Genomic DNA, 17,925 nt, shown 5'->3' with positions numbered 1-17,925 from the left:
AAGACGCTGTAACGGAATCTGCTGCTCTATATAAGACGCTGTAACGGAATCTGCTGCTCTATATAAGACGCTGTAACGGAAGCTGCTGCGCTATATAAGACACTGTAACGGAATCTGCTGCGCTATATAAGACACTGTAACGGAATCTGCTGCGCTATATAAGACACTGTAACGGAAGCTGCTCCGCTATATAAGACACTGTAACGGAATCTGCTGCGCTATATAAGATACTGTAACGGAATCTGCTGCACTATATAAGACACTAACGGAATCTGCTGCGCTATATAAGACGCTGTAACGGAATCTGCTGCGCTATATAAGACACTAACGGAATCTGCTGCGCTATATAAGACGCTGTAACGGAATCTGCTGCGCTATATAAGACACTGTAACGGAATCTGCTGCGCTATATAAGATACTGTAACGGAATCTGCTGCGCTATATAAGACGCTGTAACGGAATCTGCTGCGCTATATAAGACGCTGTAACGGAATCTGATGCGCTATATAAGACGCTGTAACGGAATCTGATGCGCTATATAAGACGCTGTAACGGAATCTTCTGCGCTATATAAGACGCTGTAACGGAATCTGCTGCGCTATATAAGACGCTGTAACGGAATCTGCTGCGCTATATAAGACGCTGTAACGGAATCTGCTGCGCTATATAAGACGCTGTAACGGAATCTGCTGCTCTATATAAGACGCTGTAACGGAAGCTGCTGCGCTATATAAGACACTGTAACGGAATCTGCTGCGCTATATAAGACGCTGTAACGGAATCTGCTGCGCTATATAAGACGCTGTAACGGAATCTGCTGCGCTATATAAGACGCTGTAACGGAATCTGCTGCGCTATATAAGACGCTGTAACGGAATCTGCTGCTCTATATAAGACGCTGTAACGGAATCTGCTGCTCTATATAAGACGCTGTAACGGAAGCTGCTGCGCTATATAAGACACTGTAACGGAATCTGCTGCGCTATATAAGACACTGTAACGGAATCTGCTGCGCTATATAAGACACTGTAACGGAAGCTGCTCCGCTATATAAGACACTGTAACGGAATCTGCTGCGCTATATAAGATACTGTAACGGAATCTGCTGCACTATATAAGACACTAACGGAATCTGCTGCGCTATATAAGACGCTGTAACGGAATCTGCTGCGCTATATAAGACACTAACGGAATCTGCTGCGCTATATAAGACGCTGTAACGGAATCTGCTGCGCTATATAAGACACTGTAACGGAATCTGCTGCGCTATATAAGATACTGTAACGGAATCTGCTGCGCTATATAAGACGCTGTAACGGAATCTGCTGCGCTATATAAGACACATATGAGAGACACATATGAGAGATTCACCCCCCCCCTCCCCCACAACCCCCCCAAACCCCATGATTATTCCCATAATTATTTATCTTTAGTAAAAAGCTAAAATCCACCTTGAGAAGAGCAGGGTGGCAGCAGAAACCAGAGAGATCCCTCCACCCCCCCCCCCCCCCCCGGACCCCACCAAACCCCCAGACCCCATGATTATTTCCTTAATTCTTTATCTTTATAAAAAAAAAAAAAATCTACCTTGAAAAGCACAGCACCAGCCATTCTGTGTCGAGGCAGGGGACTGGGAGGAGTCTTCCTTATTTTTGCTGCTCAGCGCTGCCCGGGACCCGGCCCGAGCAGCAGCTTGGTTAGGGACTGGAGCAGGGAGTCACGTGACGTGACCCCATCGTTTTCGCGGCGGCAGGCCAGGGGGCAGGCGCAGGACATGGCAGCCATGGGCAGGCGCCGGACATGGCGCCGGACAGGTGAGCAGGGCAGCCAGGGGCAGGCGCCACACATGGCAGCCAGGGGCAGGCGCCGGAAATGACATCCGCCGGCGCACGCTGCCCTGCGTTTGTGAAATAAATGATTGCAGGGCAGCAGGACCCTGGACTCCACTTCTTTTGCGGAGGGGGGGCGGCGCCCTGCGCCCAAACTGCGCCCGGAGCGTGTGCTCCGGTGGCTCCGCCCTCCCTACGCCTCTGCTCAGGAGGCAGGATGGTGAAAGCAAAAAGGTGTATTCAAAGCATTAGGACAAGCTTTCGGGGTATTAGCCCCTTCGTCAGGTCAAACACCTACAGCCAGCTGTAGGTGTTTGACCTGACGAAGGGGCTTATACCCCGAAAGCTTGTCCTAATGCTTTGAATACACCTTTTTGCTTTCACCATCCTGCCTCCTGAGTGCCGTTTATCTTGGACCAATATATATATATATATATATATATATATATATATATATATATATATATATATATATATATATATATATATATATATATACTTGCTGGGGTTGGAGCGGCACTCGCAGCAGGAGGAAAAAACAGGTACACGTTGTTTAAATGAGCGACGTTTCAACGTCCTTTATTTGGACATTTTCTTCAGGCTGAGCCTGAAGAAAATGTCCAAATAAAGGACGTTGAAACATCGCTCATTTAAACAACGTGTACCTGTTTTTTCCTCCTGCTGCGAGTGCCGCTCCAACCCCAGCAAGTATACTATTCTATCGTGCAGGCACCCAGCCTTTATTACTTGCATATCTGCAGTGGATTGTGCCGGTCTCTTGGACATATATATATATATATATATATATATATATATATATATATATATATATATATATATATATATATATATATATATATATATATATATATATATATATATATATATATATATATATATATATATATTGTTATAGTTGTAGACCGCACTCTCACTGGGGGAGGTAAAGCCAACGGTGGGGTGTCCTGTGAAGGGGTGCAGAGGGTACTCCGAACTCCAATAGACAGAAAGTGGTTTCTCTAAACTAGAGACACAGGCACTCGCCACTTTATCCAAAAAACAGTCAAGTTTTTGATAAAAATCAAATAATGTTTTTATTCACAAGATGAGTAGAGAGGTCAAAGGGATAACATCACCATGCTCCGACGTTTCGGTCCGTACATAATGGACCTTTATCAAGGAGCGGTACAGGTGAGTCAATGGAGGAATCAACAAGGTACAGGTGCGCTGCATGCAAACCAGCATGGAGCAGTGGTAGCTGCACACCCACAGGAGTTGGATATCATTTCTCCACCGTATTTGTTAACCACTAACGTGGAAAAGGCCTCTGTGGTTGAGCAGTTTCACTTCAAGCTACATATCGGCTGAAATTGGACTTTTTCTTCGAAGTCCTATACCTCTGCAGGACAGAGGTTTTACCAGAACTGACGTGGAAGAAACTTTTATGTATGGTACTATCCAGATTGGATTCACATTCAGAACTTCATCTTTGCCCCTGATGAAGTCCTAAGGGACGAAACGCGTAGGGTTTCGTGTGCTAAAGAAGTCTATATGTTTTGAAGTCGGATCTTCTTCCTGTCGTTCATTTGAACAACATCATATCTGAATCTGGAATCCACATTGTTGTCATTGTTTTGAAAAACTGTTTCATTCGTATTGTAACGAAAATCTGAATAAATATACATTTTATGTACCAATGTATGGTTATTAAGTGGTGAACAGAGCGCACATCTATCTCTCTTTCTATTTTTTCCCACCTGGTACCTATATTAACAGCTAGGTACGATAGAAGTGCAGCTCACAAACCGGCGCGGAAAAAGGATCACTAAACCCCATTCTCTTTTGATATATATAATTTTTTTTTTTTTTTTTTTTTTAAAGGATCAGGGCAAAGTCCACTGAGATGCATAAAGCATTGTGGTGAGATCTGCCCAGTATGCCCGGAGCATCTGAAGAGGCATGGTGACAGGAAGTAGTAAGCCAAGTGACGAGGTAGCCATGGAGGCCTAGTAGTTGCTGAATCAGGAGGCTTCTGAGAAAGCAATATAATAGAAAGTGCAAGAATAGAGAGGTGTCCCCTTTTGACAAGCATACAGTAGTGGATGCTATAATGTGTATTGCTAGCAGATAATATCAAGGCTAGTGGGTAAGGTATGCTCAGTATTGAGTTAGGCAGTCCTGAACTATGAAGGTTTCATGAGTGTAGACAGGGAAGATCACTTGAGGCAAACTGAGATGATGGGAGAGGTCATTTCAGCTTTGCACTATGCCCACTTGGATAGTAAGGTATGAAAAACCACTCTTTAGGGGACAAAAAATCACGTCAATCTAATGATTATGTCGACTGATTTCATGTGTTGACCTAGTGCCTACCTAATTAGGTGGTCAACCTAATGCTTGTAGACCTAATGACTGCATCCTGACACTGGACAACCCAGCTGCCACTATAGGAAAGTGCCTCAACATGGTGTCTCCTTACAATTATCCAGATGGCAGTGCAATTTCAAAGACCAGACACAAGAGGGAGTTTCTATATCAAGAATGTTGGCACAGAGTCTCTTCTGTTCCAATCCCCAATAGTGGGTTTAATATAAGTAAAGTGGTGAAAAAACCTTTATACTGTATGGTGGAAATGGCTATAAAGCCCACACTATGGAAGTAACAATGATGCTGGAAGCACAGTAGTAGCAGAAAATTATTTAAGATAGCAGGATAGGGAGGCCATGAAGGGAAACCCCAACATATAGGACTCACCACAGATACAGTAGGACAGAGGAAACAAGGCAGAAGACACCTTTTACCCCTTTCACACCAGAAAATGCAGGGACTTACCCAGGCATACGGTCCCCGAATCCTGCAGGAACATTCCCGGGTTGGCCCCTTTCACACCAGCCTAGTCCCTACATTTTGTGTTGTGAGCGGGGGGGGGATGCGAGAGTGCGAGCAGCAGGAGGCGGTGCCCTCATAGCAGCAGCGCCGGAGGGTGAGGTCACCCAGTAGCTCTGTGTACCAGGGGGGTATTCCGTGTACCAGGGGGGAACCTTTCACACCTGCGTTAGTCGCAGGTTTCAGGCTGGTGTGAAAGGGGTGTTAGGGGAAACTGGAGCGGTATGGGCCGCTAGCTTTTACATTAAATTGTGGCCCGGCTTCAGCAAGGTATGCCGCAACCTGCAAGGATGCAGGGGGCATCTACCAGCTCTGTGGACCTCTACATCTGAGGGATTAGACTGTTATTTTATCTGTTCTTTTTTTTACTGGGTTTTTAGCAGATGAGCGCACACCTACTGGGATTTTTGTCAGTGGAAACAGGTACATGGTAATAATCCTGGGGAAAATGACCCCAGTATAGTCAGTCCAAGACCGGCTACATCTAATAGGCCTGTGCCAGGTCTACTAGCACCCTAAGTAAGAATATTTATAACACTGTATACCCCATACTGTATTAATATATCAGTGGTTTCCAACCTTGGTCCTCAAGTACCCCCAACAGTTCATGTTTTCCAGGCCTCCAGACAGAATCACAGGCAAGGTAATTAGCTTCACCTGTGGATCTTTTAAAATGTCAGTGAATAATGTATGCAGCTGATGGGTGACCTGGGAAACAGGAACTATTGGGGGTACTTGAGGTTGGGAAACACTGCTTTATATGGACAAAAGTATTTGGCCACACCTGTTACTTATGGAATTCGGGCATTTCAATCTGACCCATTGACACAGGTGTATAAATCAATAATTTAGCCGTGCAGTCTCCATTTGCCATATAAAATGGTTCTGTGTTAGGATGCGATCTTTGCAATAAGACTGTTTGTGATATATCATCCCTTCTGGATATTGATTAAAAATTGTTTAAGAACAGCAGCAACTTGGTCACGAAGCAGAAGACCACGTAAAATCACAGAGCGGGGTCAATGAGTGCTAAGGTGTATGGGGGTCTATAAATTACCAATCCATAGCTAAAAAGTTCCAAATTGCCACTGGTATTGATTTAATCACAAACACTACAGCGGGAGCTTATTTTTTGGCTTTTACAATTGTATTCCACAGCTCTCCTCTTCTTTGTGCTAACAGTAATCCAGGCCTAGGTTTGGCTGCATGTTATGCAGGAAATAGGGTATTGTCACACTGGGGTAGATGTATGAAGCAATGTCAAGGTGTGTACACACGGGGCGATTTTTGGTAATATCGCGTTCAATATGGTCGCTGAACGACTATATTGCCAGCGATGGGAGTGTGCACCGGCGATATATCGGCGGGTGCGCGCTCCCATCTCTGGTCGCTGATGAAAAGGAGAGACTGAGCAATATATCGCCCCTATGTGTACGCAGCTTTAAGGGAGAAGTGATAAAGTGCCTGGAATATTATCACTGGCCAATCAGCTCCTGACTGTTTCTTTTTAAACCCAGCCTGTAACTTAACAGTCAGGATCTGATTGGCCAGTGATAAAGTACTAGGCACGTTATCACTTCTCCTCCCTTATCACTACTTTATTCATCTACCCCACTGTCCCTAAATGTCACGTACTGCATGCAGGACAAGCACACATTCTTCCTCCTGTAACCCTGCACTGCAGCTTCCCTCCCCTTCTAGTAATGAGAATGTACATCTCAGGTATGCGTAGACACACTTGTCTAATTAACATTTTACAATGTTGTACTGATGAAAATAAGCCCTTAACATACTACACCCCTCTCACTTGAGAGCAATATGGATAGTGTAACGGGTAACATTACTGCAGCACTGATGTTTGTAGTGTACAGCACTGAACTGCTGTGTAGTTTATATATTCTGCTGATGTGTGTTTACTCCAACAATTCAAAAGTATACTAGTTGGTGTAAGTAGACGTGTTTAGGGCAGACTAGATGAGCCAAGATTTTATCTACCATCAAAATGCAATCTTGCTATAGAACCTTTTCCATTGGAAGGGTCTTTCCTAATCTCTTGATTCCATGATAAAAACTGAACTTTAAAACCCCATATAACTAGCCGATATGCTCCATGAGCGATGTTGGCAATGTTTTCCCTGACACACTGAACATTCCTTAAGGTGCCCATACACTGTACAATTATTGTATACAAGCCCACACACGCGCCAATGCCGGCGGTGCGATGGGGTGCTCGTTCCCGCGGCACCTCATCGTACAGTACAAAAAGTATGTGCTGCAAATACTTTTTGTACTAGCTTTTTCTAGCACAGCATCGCATCGCATGCACATCGTATGCACAAGGCATACGATGCGATGCTGTGTGTGCTAGTTAAGCCCACAACGCACGCTGGAATCGGTGCGTGTGTGGGCTGCATAAGCTTTGCAATGCAATGAGATGGGATCTAGTACAAAAAGTATGTAATATCTGGGCTCCCGTTTTTCTTATGAGACCGCGTCCCCTCGCCATGCTTCGGGCACGGTGGCTCGCTGCGCTCGCCACACTATATAAAATCAACTCCATGCGTAGTTGGATAGTAGGAATATGAAAAAATGGGGTGCATTTAACATGGGAGCCCAGAAAATACAGAAGTACCCAAAAAGTATGTGCAGCACATACTTTTTGAGCTGTGCGAGGAGATGTGTGACGGGAGCGCACATCTCATCACACATAACAATTGTACCATGTATGGGCACCTTTAACTTCACCCGGTCCACGCTGACAGCATGCCTCATTGACTATGTAGTCAACAATGAGTTGCTGTACAGACAACGGGGGATAGTTATCAATATTGAGCATACACACTAAGCGATCGGTCTTGTTTTGAGTGGTGCTTTTTTATTTTTTTTTATACTGTTGTGTACAATACACTATAAAGGTAATGTTTTATAATAAGTTTCTATTGCTACTCATGCAGTAAATTATCCATTTAAGATGACTTTATTCCCTTACTGAATAGTGTACACTTTTCACAGACAGCTGCAATCTTTGTGTGTTTCATAGCAATACAGTAGACATAGGGTAAGATTTAATAGGATGAGAGATTCAGAAAGTGAGAGATTTGGGAAGAAATCTCCAGATTTTTTAAAGCGGCAATCCTTTACACTGCAAAATCAAACTGGTCTTGCAGTGTAAAGGATTGCCGCTTTAAAAAAAACTGGAGATTTCTTCCCAAATCTCTCACTTTCTGAATCTCTCATCCTATTAAATCTCACCCTATAAGGTCTCTAGATAAAGAACAGCCCACCATCAGCTCTGTGAGAGATTATCAGTACAGCTCGGTCAGGAGATTACAAAGCAGATAGGAGAATGTATCAAATGCACATTAATCTCACACCCTTATTTGCATAGATTCCTCTTACAGGAGTCCCAGAGGAATGCTTACATTTTTGTTTCACCTTGACATAAGTATATGGCTGACAGCTTAATGTTGTGGTCTGTTACAGATGGTAAATATTTACGATTCCAAAGCTGAACAACTGAATATAGGTCCCTATTCCTGGACGCCTTTACCAAACATTGATTATTGGCTGAAGCAGGACGACGAGCAGATTTTACATGTAAGTAAAGTGTTTCCTGGTGCAGTCAGACCCCAGCTGACTATTTCCTAAGTAAGACCATATAGTCCTGATATTGTAATAACAAAATCTGTCGCTAGCACTTGTGCGTGTAGGTCTCCTGCCGTAGACAGTCACCAATAAGAAAGCATTCCTCCACTGCAATGGACAGGTGTATCTAGCTCTGCCATGCCCTTCCGTACTCACTATTCTGTTGTTTTACAGTGTTTCTCCACATCCCCATTGGCAGAGCCTCCACATTTTGTCCAGCATATGAGATCAGCACTACAGTTTGTGAAGGACAATCCCCATCCACAGACATCGACATTTCCTGATGGAAAGCCCCGATCTTACAAGAAGAAAGCTAATGGACAATGGGAAAGGATCTAAACCTCCTCTCCCCCAATGAGTACTTTACATGTACGCTACATGAACACTTTGGTGGACCAGGCTGCTTTATATCTATGCAAATTCCATAGGGCTATGTCTAAATCGCAGATCAGTAGCACACAATGAGGAACAGACTGGTGGACGTATGACCGAGCTAGCATTGCTTATTTCTGTAATACGCACATGATGCTAATATATGTACACTCCTCTGTAAATCTGTACAAACTGCAAGTTTCATCATAGGACAACCTGTTTATTATACTCTTTACTATATATTATGCAAATTAACTTGTGTATTTTCACATTTTTAGTCGGCAGAAGATATCCTCTGACATTAATAAAAAGTACAAGCACTCTCAGGATTTAGTATTTGAAGTTTGTAAAATAATGGATTTCCATACCAATATGCTTGTGGACTAAGCAGCAGGTGTAGGGCCTGAGAATGAAATACGACAGTTGGAATCCTGACGCTGAAGGTGCTCATACACGGTACGATTAATGAATACAATATCGCATTGCATTGGTTTTGCAAGGAGATGAGATCTAGTACAAAAGGAATGGGCAGCACATACTTTTTGAGCTGTGCGATGTGACGTATGACAGGAGCACGCATCTCATCACACCCAACAATTGTACAGTGTATGTGCGCCTTGAGAATGCAGTTGGCTCCCTTTATTAAATTGACTGTAGTTTAAAAAAAAAAAAAATCAGCCTGTAACATGGCCGGAGCTTTCTCTCTCTGCACTTTCTATAGCTTAGTACATTTCTCCCAGTGTCCCAAGATTTGGCTCTGGCTCTCTCTTACTCCTTTTTCACTAGCAGCCTGGGTCAGACCTGGTAATTTGTACCCAGATCGATACCGGGTTGGACCTGGTTTAAGACACATTTCCACCACATTGCTACCTGGTAAATTGGTAGGATGAATTCTACCAGCTTTACATCACACAGATCGAGCAGCAGAAACCCGAACCTCTAATGTCTCTCATCTCCTCTTCCATGGTAGAGCCTTAACCCTGCTTTTTATCCAGAGCTCACAATAGCCATGCTGGGGAACAGGTGTAAGAGACAAGTGATTGACAACGCACAGATTAGAAGACATACAGCATAACAGTCTCTGTGTAGGTGCTGCAGACTCCTTGTAGCAACATAGAAAAGGACTAGTAAGCCTGCTCGAAGCAAATGCTTCAAAAGTTAGTATAGTCTGAGTCATGTGGACGCTAGCTATAGATATAGACAAAAAAAAAGACCTTGAGCACTAAAAGTTTTTGATCTTGCTGCTGCTTGTCAGTCAAAAAATAGTTCAACTGTAAACTAAAAAAAGGACAAAGCATTTCAAAAAATGTCAGAACTTCTCACAGCGCTAGATTTTTTGGATTTAAAGTGAACTAGATGTTGCATATGTCTCAATTTTGCATATGGAGGGATTAAAATTGAGACCTATGCAGCAGCTAGTTCACTTTAAATCCAAAAAATTTAGCGCTGTGAGAAGTCCTAAAATTGTTTGATATATCTATATATATATATATATATATATATCTATATATATATATATATATATATATCTATATATACACATACACACACACGAAAACTGTATATCCAAGCAAGCCAGATACAGACAGAACAGCACTCCTTTTTAGCAGGAACTAATATGCATTTAATAACCAAAAATCAATAACCGGATAATTCACAGTTCAGCTTAATGAAGCCAATGCATAATGGGACACCAGTATAATCACACATCCAAGGCATGGCTATTCCGAGTTGGCAGTCGACGAATCCATTTCGGCATTCAAAGCCTTTCTCTTAGACTGACCCAAACAGGCTGTTGCCCACAAGTTTCATATAGTAGTCTAATTACCAGTTAACCCAAAAGCGCCTGTGCCAATTAATGTATCAGCCAATCGGCTGCAGTAACACCTATCCTGCCTCCAAACCGGACATCCATATATGGTCACCAATAAGGCCTAGTGGAATAGAATGAGCATAGACCACTACATACCGTGTGCATCACGGACCTTGGTCCAATAGTCAGTGGCATCCGGTGAGTTGTGGTCCACCTCCTGCTGCTGGCCACCGCTCCCTCAGCCAATGCCCAGCAGCGCTTCGCGCCGCGACACCCGCACCATCAATTCGTGCCCGGGATGCAGAGTCCGACAAAGCCTCCGGCGCACCACAGTGTGTCACACTGAGTCACCGGAAACTTTTGTGGACCGCATCCTGGAATACATTGCCATCTTGGCAGGACATACCCAATTCCTCAACAACACTGTGGCACGCATACTGACGCGCATGGCCATATTGGAAAGGTCAAAGGTTGATGCTCCTTTAAAATCAAATGCCCATATAGAGAGCAATTCACAAGTTTATCATACTAATCTTAAGAAAATTATTACAGGCATACAGGATTGTATCAATCTGCTATCGGCAGTAGGTGAAGCCGTTTAACACACTTGGCTGAACCACTATATCTAAATGAAAAGAAATAACTGGTTATACAACAGGTCAACACTGAGATTGATTATCTAAAAATAGACATTGCTGAGTGCAAACGCAGTTGTTTAGATGTTATGAAAGCAGATGAAGGGGGCTCCTGGATGACTAAATTGTCAGAAGGCGTGAAGGCCTTTAGAACAGTGTTGTTGATCTTAAAAAAAAAATCCAAGTATAGAAAGGTCAAGGAGGATTATAAAGATCTGAGGGTCTACCCTTGGCTAAACAAACAGACCGCTCTACATCCCTGGCAACCCAACGAGGGCACTAGGAGGCGTTTTTACAAAAAGATTACAGACATGGAATCACATATCTCACAGTAATTCGGACTCATCGTCCAGATCACAACGTCCTTTTTCAGGAGTGAAAGGGCAGCCGAAACAGGAACTACATGTCCCAGCATGCCCTGACAGTTTTGGCATGCTCTTATAGTAAAAAAATGTGGCAATGCATGTTGGAACATGTAGTTTCACAACATCTGGTGGGCCACAGGTTGAAGACCCATGCTACTAGGCCTTATTGGTGACCATATATGGACATCCCGTTTGGAGGCAGGATAGGTGTTGCTGCAGCTGATTGGCTGATACATTAATTGGCACAGGTGCTTTTGGGTTAACTGGTAATTAGACTACTATATGAAACTTGTGGGCAACAGCCTGTTTGGGTCAGTCTAAGAGAAAGGCTTTGAATGCCAACTCGAAATAGCCATGCCTTGGATATGTGATTATACTGGTGTCCCATTATGCATTGGCTTCATTAAGCTGAACTGTGAATTATCCGGTTATTGATTTTTGGATATTAAATGGACATTAGTTTTTGCTAAAAAGGAGTGCTGTTCTGTCTGTATCTGGCTTGCTTGGATATACAGTTTTCCTATTAATGATTTCTGGACTGGCACCTAACCCTTATTTCTGATTGGTGTGCAGGTCCCTCAAGTTTCAAACACACACACACACACACACACACACACTCTGACAATAACACACCAACCACACGCTGCATAACTAATATGAATCATTCTACATAACCACACAGATGAAAATGTTGACTTTATTCAAACAGGTATATTTATACACAGTTTAATTCAACAAACAAAAGGTAAACTGTAATCCACAATCTGAAATATATATATTTATAAAAACAGTAAAAATTATTATTATTTTTATATAGACTGAAACTGATTTCCCACCCCATGCCCCAAGAGTAAACTTAGTAAATGTAGACTTCATTGCACCAATAAACCGTAAAACAACTGAAGGAGGAAGACTTGGCTGCATTAGCACTTTAATGAGAACATTGCACTCCGGAAATTCCAGTGCTAGATGGGATGCATGTCTGCTGTGATTCCCAACACCTCATTAAAGGACCACCATACACATTGTGCTATATAGAAGAGCTGCACGTAACATACACACATACTTGTCCATTCATTATCAAAATGAGAGGTTTGACATTTTTTTTGATGTACCATGTGATGCCAGGGTTGCCAACCCTCCCGTAATGGCCGGGAGGATCCCCCGGGAAGGGGGCAACCCTCCCGGATTCTGGCTGTCCCCTTCCCCCCTCATGTACCTTGTGGTGGCGGAAGCGTTAAATTGCCGCGATTCGAGGCATTTTGGCAGAAGGGGGTAGGGCTAAATATGCAAATCGTGCATATTTAGCCCTGCCCCCTCATCGGAGACCCGCGTGTTGCGGTATTTGCATTACTGGGGCCAGGGACTGATGATTTCTCCATCAGGCCCCGCCCCCAGAAGTGATGTTGACAGTCTCGAGACTGTCAACAAGTCGGCAACCCTGTGTTATGCACATGCTATTGTTATCAATTATGTTAGACACATCATTCTGTGTGCATCCTTCAATCAATGTAAAGACCATATCAGAAAAGAAAGCACTCAAATCAATGTATATTATGTTAGAAACACTTCTATATTAGATAGAATGTAGTTTAGTGGTCCCTTAAGGAGCAGTTGAAATTCGTCATTTGCTGGGCACCCAAATCTATTTAATTGCAAACCTTTTCCAGTTTCAGTGCAAAAGAAAATGCGTGATCAACTTGAGAATGCAGTGTTAATATTAAGAAAATATTTAGTCTGTGTTCGTACTTTGCCCCACAATGCATCATCACACCCAATGCTTTGTGTCAGATCTGTGGGATTCAGTGGAATGAATTGAAGAGTACATACATTATCATTCAACAGAAATTCAATGTGAATTTAACGTGGTGCTCAGCTCTTTCTAAACATTCATTAATAAAGTTACTATATATTATTTGCAGTCATTAGAACAAGTCAGTATCTTTTCTGTGTGTGTTACTTGTAAGAAACGCTATACACATAAATTGTGATAAAGCAGACACATGATTCCAACCCCTGCCAGTAGTGTAAACATTATACTGGCATGCTACATATATTATCTCGATGGATACCTGCAGTTTGACAATTCTAAATATTAAATAAAATAGTGCATTTTCATTATACAGTACTGGCAGATTAACTGACAAATCAGGATCAATTAAAAAAAAAAAAAAGGCTTTAGGATTCCTCAATTAATGTTCCGTTCTGTACAGAGAGAAGAAGAGCCAATTAACAGACTGATTTTTAAAAACCCTACATCTCTGGACCTAGAACCCTCACAAAAAAAAATGGACGGCTAAGTAATTCATTAACACACACGAACTGTGCAAATAACAAGACTTAGAATGCAATGTGCAGAACTACTGACCGTTTAATTGAAAGTAAACGCCAATATTTAAAGATGTAGATTTTAAATTAACGTTTCATATGAAGAGAAATAACTTGAAAAATGATAATTCCAGTAACTAAAATAAATTGATCATAAAAATCGAACTCTTGACATTACAAGATGCGCAGTAAATGTAGTTACCATTTGTAGAAGCATCAGTATTGTGACGCTGACATCTCTACCAGTATATTAATTTGTATTTTTTGTGCACATAGGCTAATAATTTAGTACAGTAGTTGCTACTGTAAGATTGCATGGCACAGTTCACATTTCAAATCAGTTTAACACCCTTACGCCTAAAGCGTTCATCTCTGGTTAGGTGCTCAGTAACAAAATACATTGTTTTATCTCAGGCTTTCGGACTCCACTGTCTTAATGTCCAACGGATCGGGCTCCTGGGATTCGTCACTTTGAGATTCACTGGACAGGGTGAATGGTTCGCTGGGACTAGAAGGCGACATTGGCTCTGGTGAAGGGGAAGCCTCCATATTTTCTACTTCTTCCAAGTGACTTATGGAGCTGGTCTCGCTGATTGCATCAGAATTTCTGGATAGTCTTTTAAACAACTTCTGACCTGTTGAAACAACATTACGGTGATAGGATAAAAACAATGGCTTTAAGACATCCAAAAAAATATTGGAAAGTCTACTGGAGTGGTTCCTAAACTTTTTTGAATCACCGCTCCCTAGAGTATCAACAATTTTCCATGGCACTTCTAGGATAATTGGGGGGCAGGAGAGGACATGTAACTGAATACACACATACACACTACAGAAGTCCTGAACAGTAAGGAGATTATCAAGGACATTGCTGTACCTGGGTGCCTCTTTGCATATCCTGAGGTTGGAGTTGGGGGAGGACTAGTTCCAGTTTGTGCTTTGGACACATATGTTGTTTCCGTTGATTCTAGGGACCCTGTAGAACATAAATACAGACTTTGTTATTTCAGTCATATGCAGCAGACCGTTATCGTAAAATTATAATTATAATTCTGACATTGTTGAAATCAGAATATTTATATGTCCAATGTCGCCATGTGAAACCCCAGCACTGTGGACACTGGAGTTAGGCTGAGAGATGGGCGTCAGAGGGTAAATTCTCATCAGAAGTCTGTGCAGAAACGGTTTGATGTGTGAACGCCAGGAAATGGAACTGCAGCTACCAGCAGGATCGGGGGCAGCCTGTCAACATTCTATCATGTCAATTTTTCAGCAGTGTCTACATGATGAATGTTGACATTCAGCCTGCCAACCTTGTATACCAGACCCCTTTACATGGGCAGATGTGATCCAAGCACTTGCATTACAGCAAAAGGGAGAGAGACAACATGATCTCACCTGCTGTTAAGTTAAATGTTCTGCCCTTTGGTGTAGCTTGAACGGGAGAAAGCCAATTAAGCACTGACCCAACCAGAGGGATCTGCCGTAGCACACCCTGTGAGACACATAGGAGACATTACAGTATGCTCTGCGACTATCAGAACCACCACCACCAGTCTGCGGCTCGGTCTTACCTCCTCCATCAGTCGCTCATCGTTGGCCTTCAGCAGCTGGACTTCAGCTTCCAGAATACCTTTTCTTACTACTTCAGTCATGTTTTCAAGCAGCTGCACAGGGAAACAAAGTCAGCCGGGCTTAGCCTGAGCCAAACATTAGCATTTCTATCCTTACTGTAGTGTACAGTCATGGCTCTGCAGACAGCCCAAACTACAAGCCAGAGATCCCTCTGTAGGCTGCATGATGCACATGGCCTCATGGATGAGCAGCAGGGACTGCAGCGTAGCCGGTGTAAAGCTGTCGCTATGCAGTGCGAACGGGATACAAAAAATGGCGTTTCTCAATTACATTTTTATAAGCCAGTAAAAGGGCCAGCATACAATATGGCGCCACAATACTTATTTTTACATTATTTACAAGTGTGCCTAATGGCTTGGCATTTGGAGCCACCAAGGTCAGGGGAAATGGCATGTACATGTGTGTGCTGGCAGAGACTAGGAGGAGACTGCTCAGTGTATTATCATTTGTGTCTCTAACAGATCATGAACACAATGACACAATGACACTGGCTTTATTGCATGCATCACTTCTGTGTGTGAATATTTATTTCCCTCTTAGCCTTGAGGGTCACACGAGAGAGACCACGGAGGTATAGCAGTGCTGGTGGAGGCTGGGAACTAAAGGGTTAACTGGATGTCTCCATTCCTTGCCAACCCCAAGGAAAACATATAAGAGTGCGCTCCTTGCTATCAGAGTACTGTAAGTGCGCATATGATTATCACATGGAATCTGGCCACAGTGAATGCATATATAATATATATACCTCCAACAGGTGTAGTATTGACAAGATAAAGGTGACTAGAGAACAATGTTCTATATACAATCTAGAAAATAGAAATCCACTGTTGGATCCTTGTCATTAGGTTCTCCTTAGTACAGAGACTGGGCTCACATCTGTTCCCAAAATGTGGTTCATCCCATGCCTTAATATGCCAACTTGTCACAGTCCGATCACCTCAAATATCAAATGTAGGTGGCATGTCAGTTGGTCCTGTGCTGTCTGTTCCTCCTGAGTATTAATTCCTGGAGTTGCATGCTTCTTCTGAAGGAGTATGGTGGAGTAGTAGGAGTATGGTGGGTTATATAAATCAGGCTAAGAAGTGACGTGCTTTAATTAAAGGCACATTTGGCAGGATGTACTATAGGGGGAACCTTTTTTTTATTTATTTTTACTGTTGCTTTAAAGAAACGTCCACATTTGGCCGGCATCCCTCCCCTCCAGCAGACTTGGTCTGTAGTGCATCCTGCCATTTGTCCTTGTTGCAGGCAGACTTCAATCTGGGCCTTCATACGTCCTTGCAAGTCCAGGTTTGTGCACCTTTTGTTAAAATTTCAGGGACTCGCTTTTTCCTCTGCACAAACTTATTTGTTTCTTTCCTTTCACAGCTTTGCCACTAGAGATGCTGATTTTGGCCAAAGTCGTCTGGCCAACATTCAGCTTTGCAATGTCTAAAATGGTTTTGGTACTTATCTTTCAGATGCCATGGGGGAACCTTGGATATCCCTGCCAATTATTCCTGGCTTTTCTTTGTTGTATTTGGGTTTGAATTATACCAGGTTCCTCACCCCCCTCTTGTGTAACGTTTGTGTGCCTGTTTTTTCCTCCTTTCCTCTGGGGAAGGAGAAGCCTGGGTTGTCCTAAAAAGATAACACTTTAGTGGTCAGCCTCCTCTAGCACTTCTATATCCCCTTGGTCCAGTGTCCACCATGGCAACAGACAAACAGATTTAGCAGGTAAACAAAATTTTGTTATTCAAAATACACCTAAAAATACACTACTATGAAAGAAAAAAAGGAAAATGCCTCAGTATAATACACTTTGACCATCAAACTATCCGTTTCTTCTGACCTAAATGTCCTCACAGAGTTGCTATAAGATTCAATATGGATGCCTGGTAGCACCAGGTAGAAGGCATGACAAGTCTGTTAATACAAGATGTGCCCTGCACTCTAACTCAGTCAATGCTTTTGGGCAATGTGTGCGTTTGGAAGATGTTTGTAAGGGGTTTCCTGCCATTGCACTAGACAGGGGGAGGTAGACCTTTGAGAGCACACATGCCTCTTCCTCAAGACCAGAATTTCAGCAAGCAAAGACAGACCAACGACACTAAATTACTAGTCCATACCTTTGTGTTTTCCTCTATGTCTCGGCCCATCGTTGCAATGGTTTCTACCAGCTCTGAAACATCCAGGTCTTCAGTTGCCATACCAATGTAAATGCAGTTTTTCTCCGCTCCAAACTCAGGCCCTACAAGATCAAGACACAAATTGACCTTATTCACCAAATGACTAAAATAGGTACAACAGAATATTGTGGTCTCTGGCAATCCCGGGCTAGTGGTCTATAAAAACCAATATAAAGAAATATCTAGAATGCTCTGTGGATCCAGTAGGATTCCTTATATTCTCATGCAACTACGGGCCTTGTTCACATC

The 17,925-nt window shown here is 42.8% G+C and overlaps 2 protein-coding genes across 3 annotated transcripts in view; one reads left to right on the top strand and one right to left on the bottom strand.

The window, feature by feature from the left end:
• Window positions 1–9,190, top strand: part of NTAN1 (N-terminal asparagine amidase) — a 43,575-nt gene extending 34,385 nt beyond the window's left edge. Inside the window, exons 8-9 of one of the 2 annotated variants that reach the window (XM_083153308.1) lie at window positions 8,199–8,312; window positions 8,535–9,190. In XM_083153308.1, the coding sequence (XP_083009434.1) occupies window positions 8,199–8,312; window positions 8,535–8,699 (279 nt within the window). In that variant the 3' untranslated portion in view covers window positions 8,700–9,190. The remainder of the gene's footprint in view (window positions 1–8,198; window positions 8,313–8,534) is intronic. The other variant, XM_083153307.1, reaches the window with a different exon arrangement.
• Window positions 9,191–12,226: 3,036 nt separating this feature from the next.
• Window positions 12,227–17,925, bottom strand: part of PDXDC1 (pyridoxal dependent decarboxylase domain containing 1) — an 86,905-nt gene continuing 81,206 nt past the window's right edge. The window contains exons 19-23 of the mRNA XM_083153304.1: window positions 17,617–17,738; window positions 15,448–15,540; window positions 15,272–15,368; window positions 14,751–14,849; window positions 12,227–14,508 (exon numbers count right to left, since the gene is read on the bottom strand). Of these exons, the coding sequence (XP_083009430.1) occupies window positions 14,279–14,508; window positions 14,751–14,849; window positions 15,272–15,368; window positions 15,448–15,540; window positions 17,617–17,738 (641 nt within the window). The 3' untranslated portion in view covers window positions 12,227–14,278. The remainder of the gene's footprint in view (window positions 14,509–14,750; window positions 14,850–15,271; window positions 15,369–15,447; window positions 15,541–17,616; window positions 17,739–17,925) is intronic.

This window comes from Crinia signifera, chromosome 7, assembly GCF_055691185.1.
Source record: "Crinia signifera chromosome 7, ASM5569118v1, whole genome shotgun sequence".
In the NCBI taxonomy this organism is placed as follows: Eukaryota; Metazoa; Chordata; class Amphibia; order Anura; family Myobatrachidae; genus Crinia; species Crinia signifera.
Note: the sequence above shows the minus strand (reverse complement) of the source record. Positions and strands in the feature narration are given on the sequence as shown.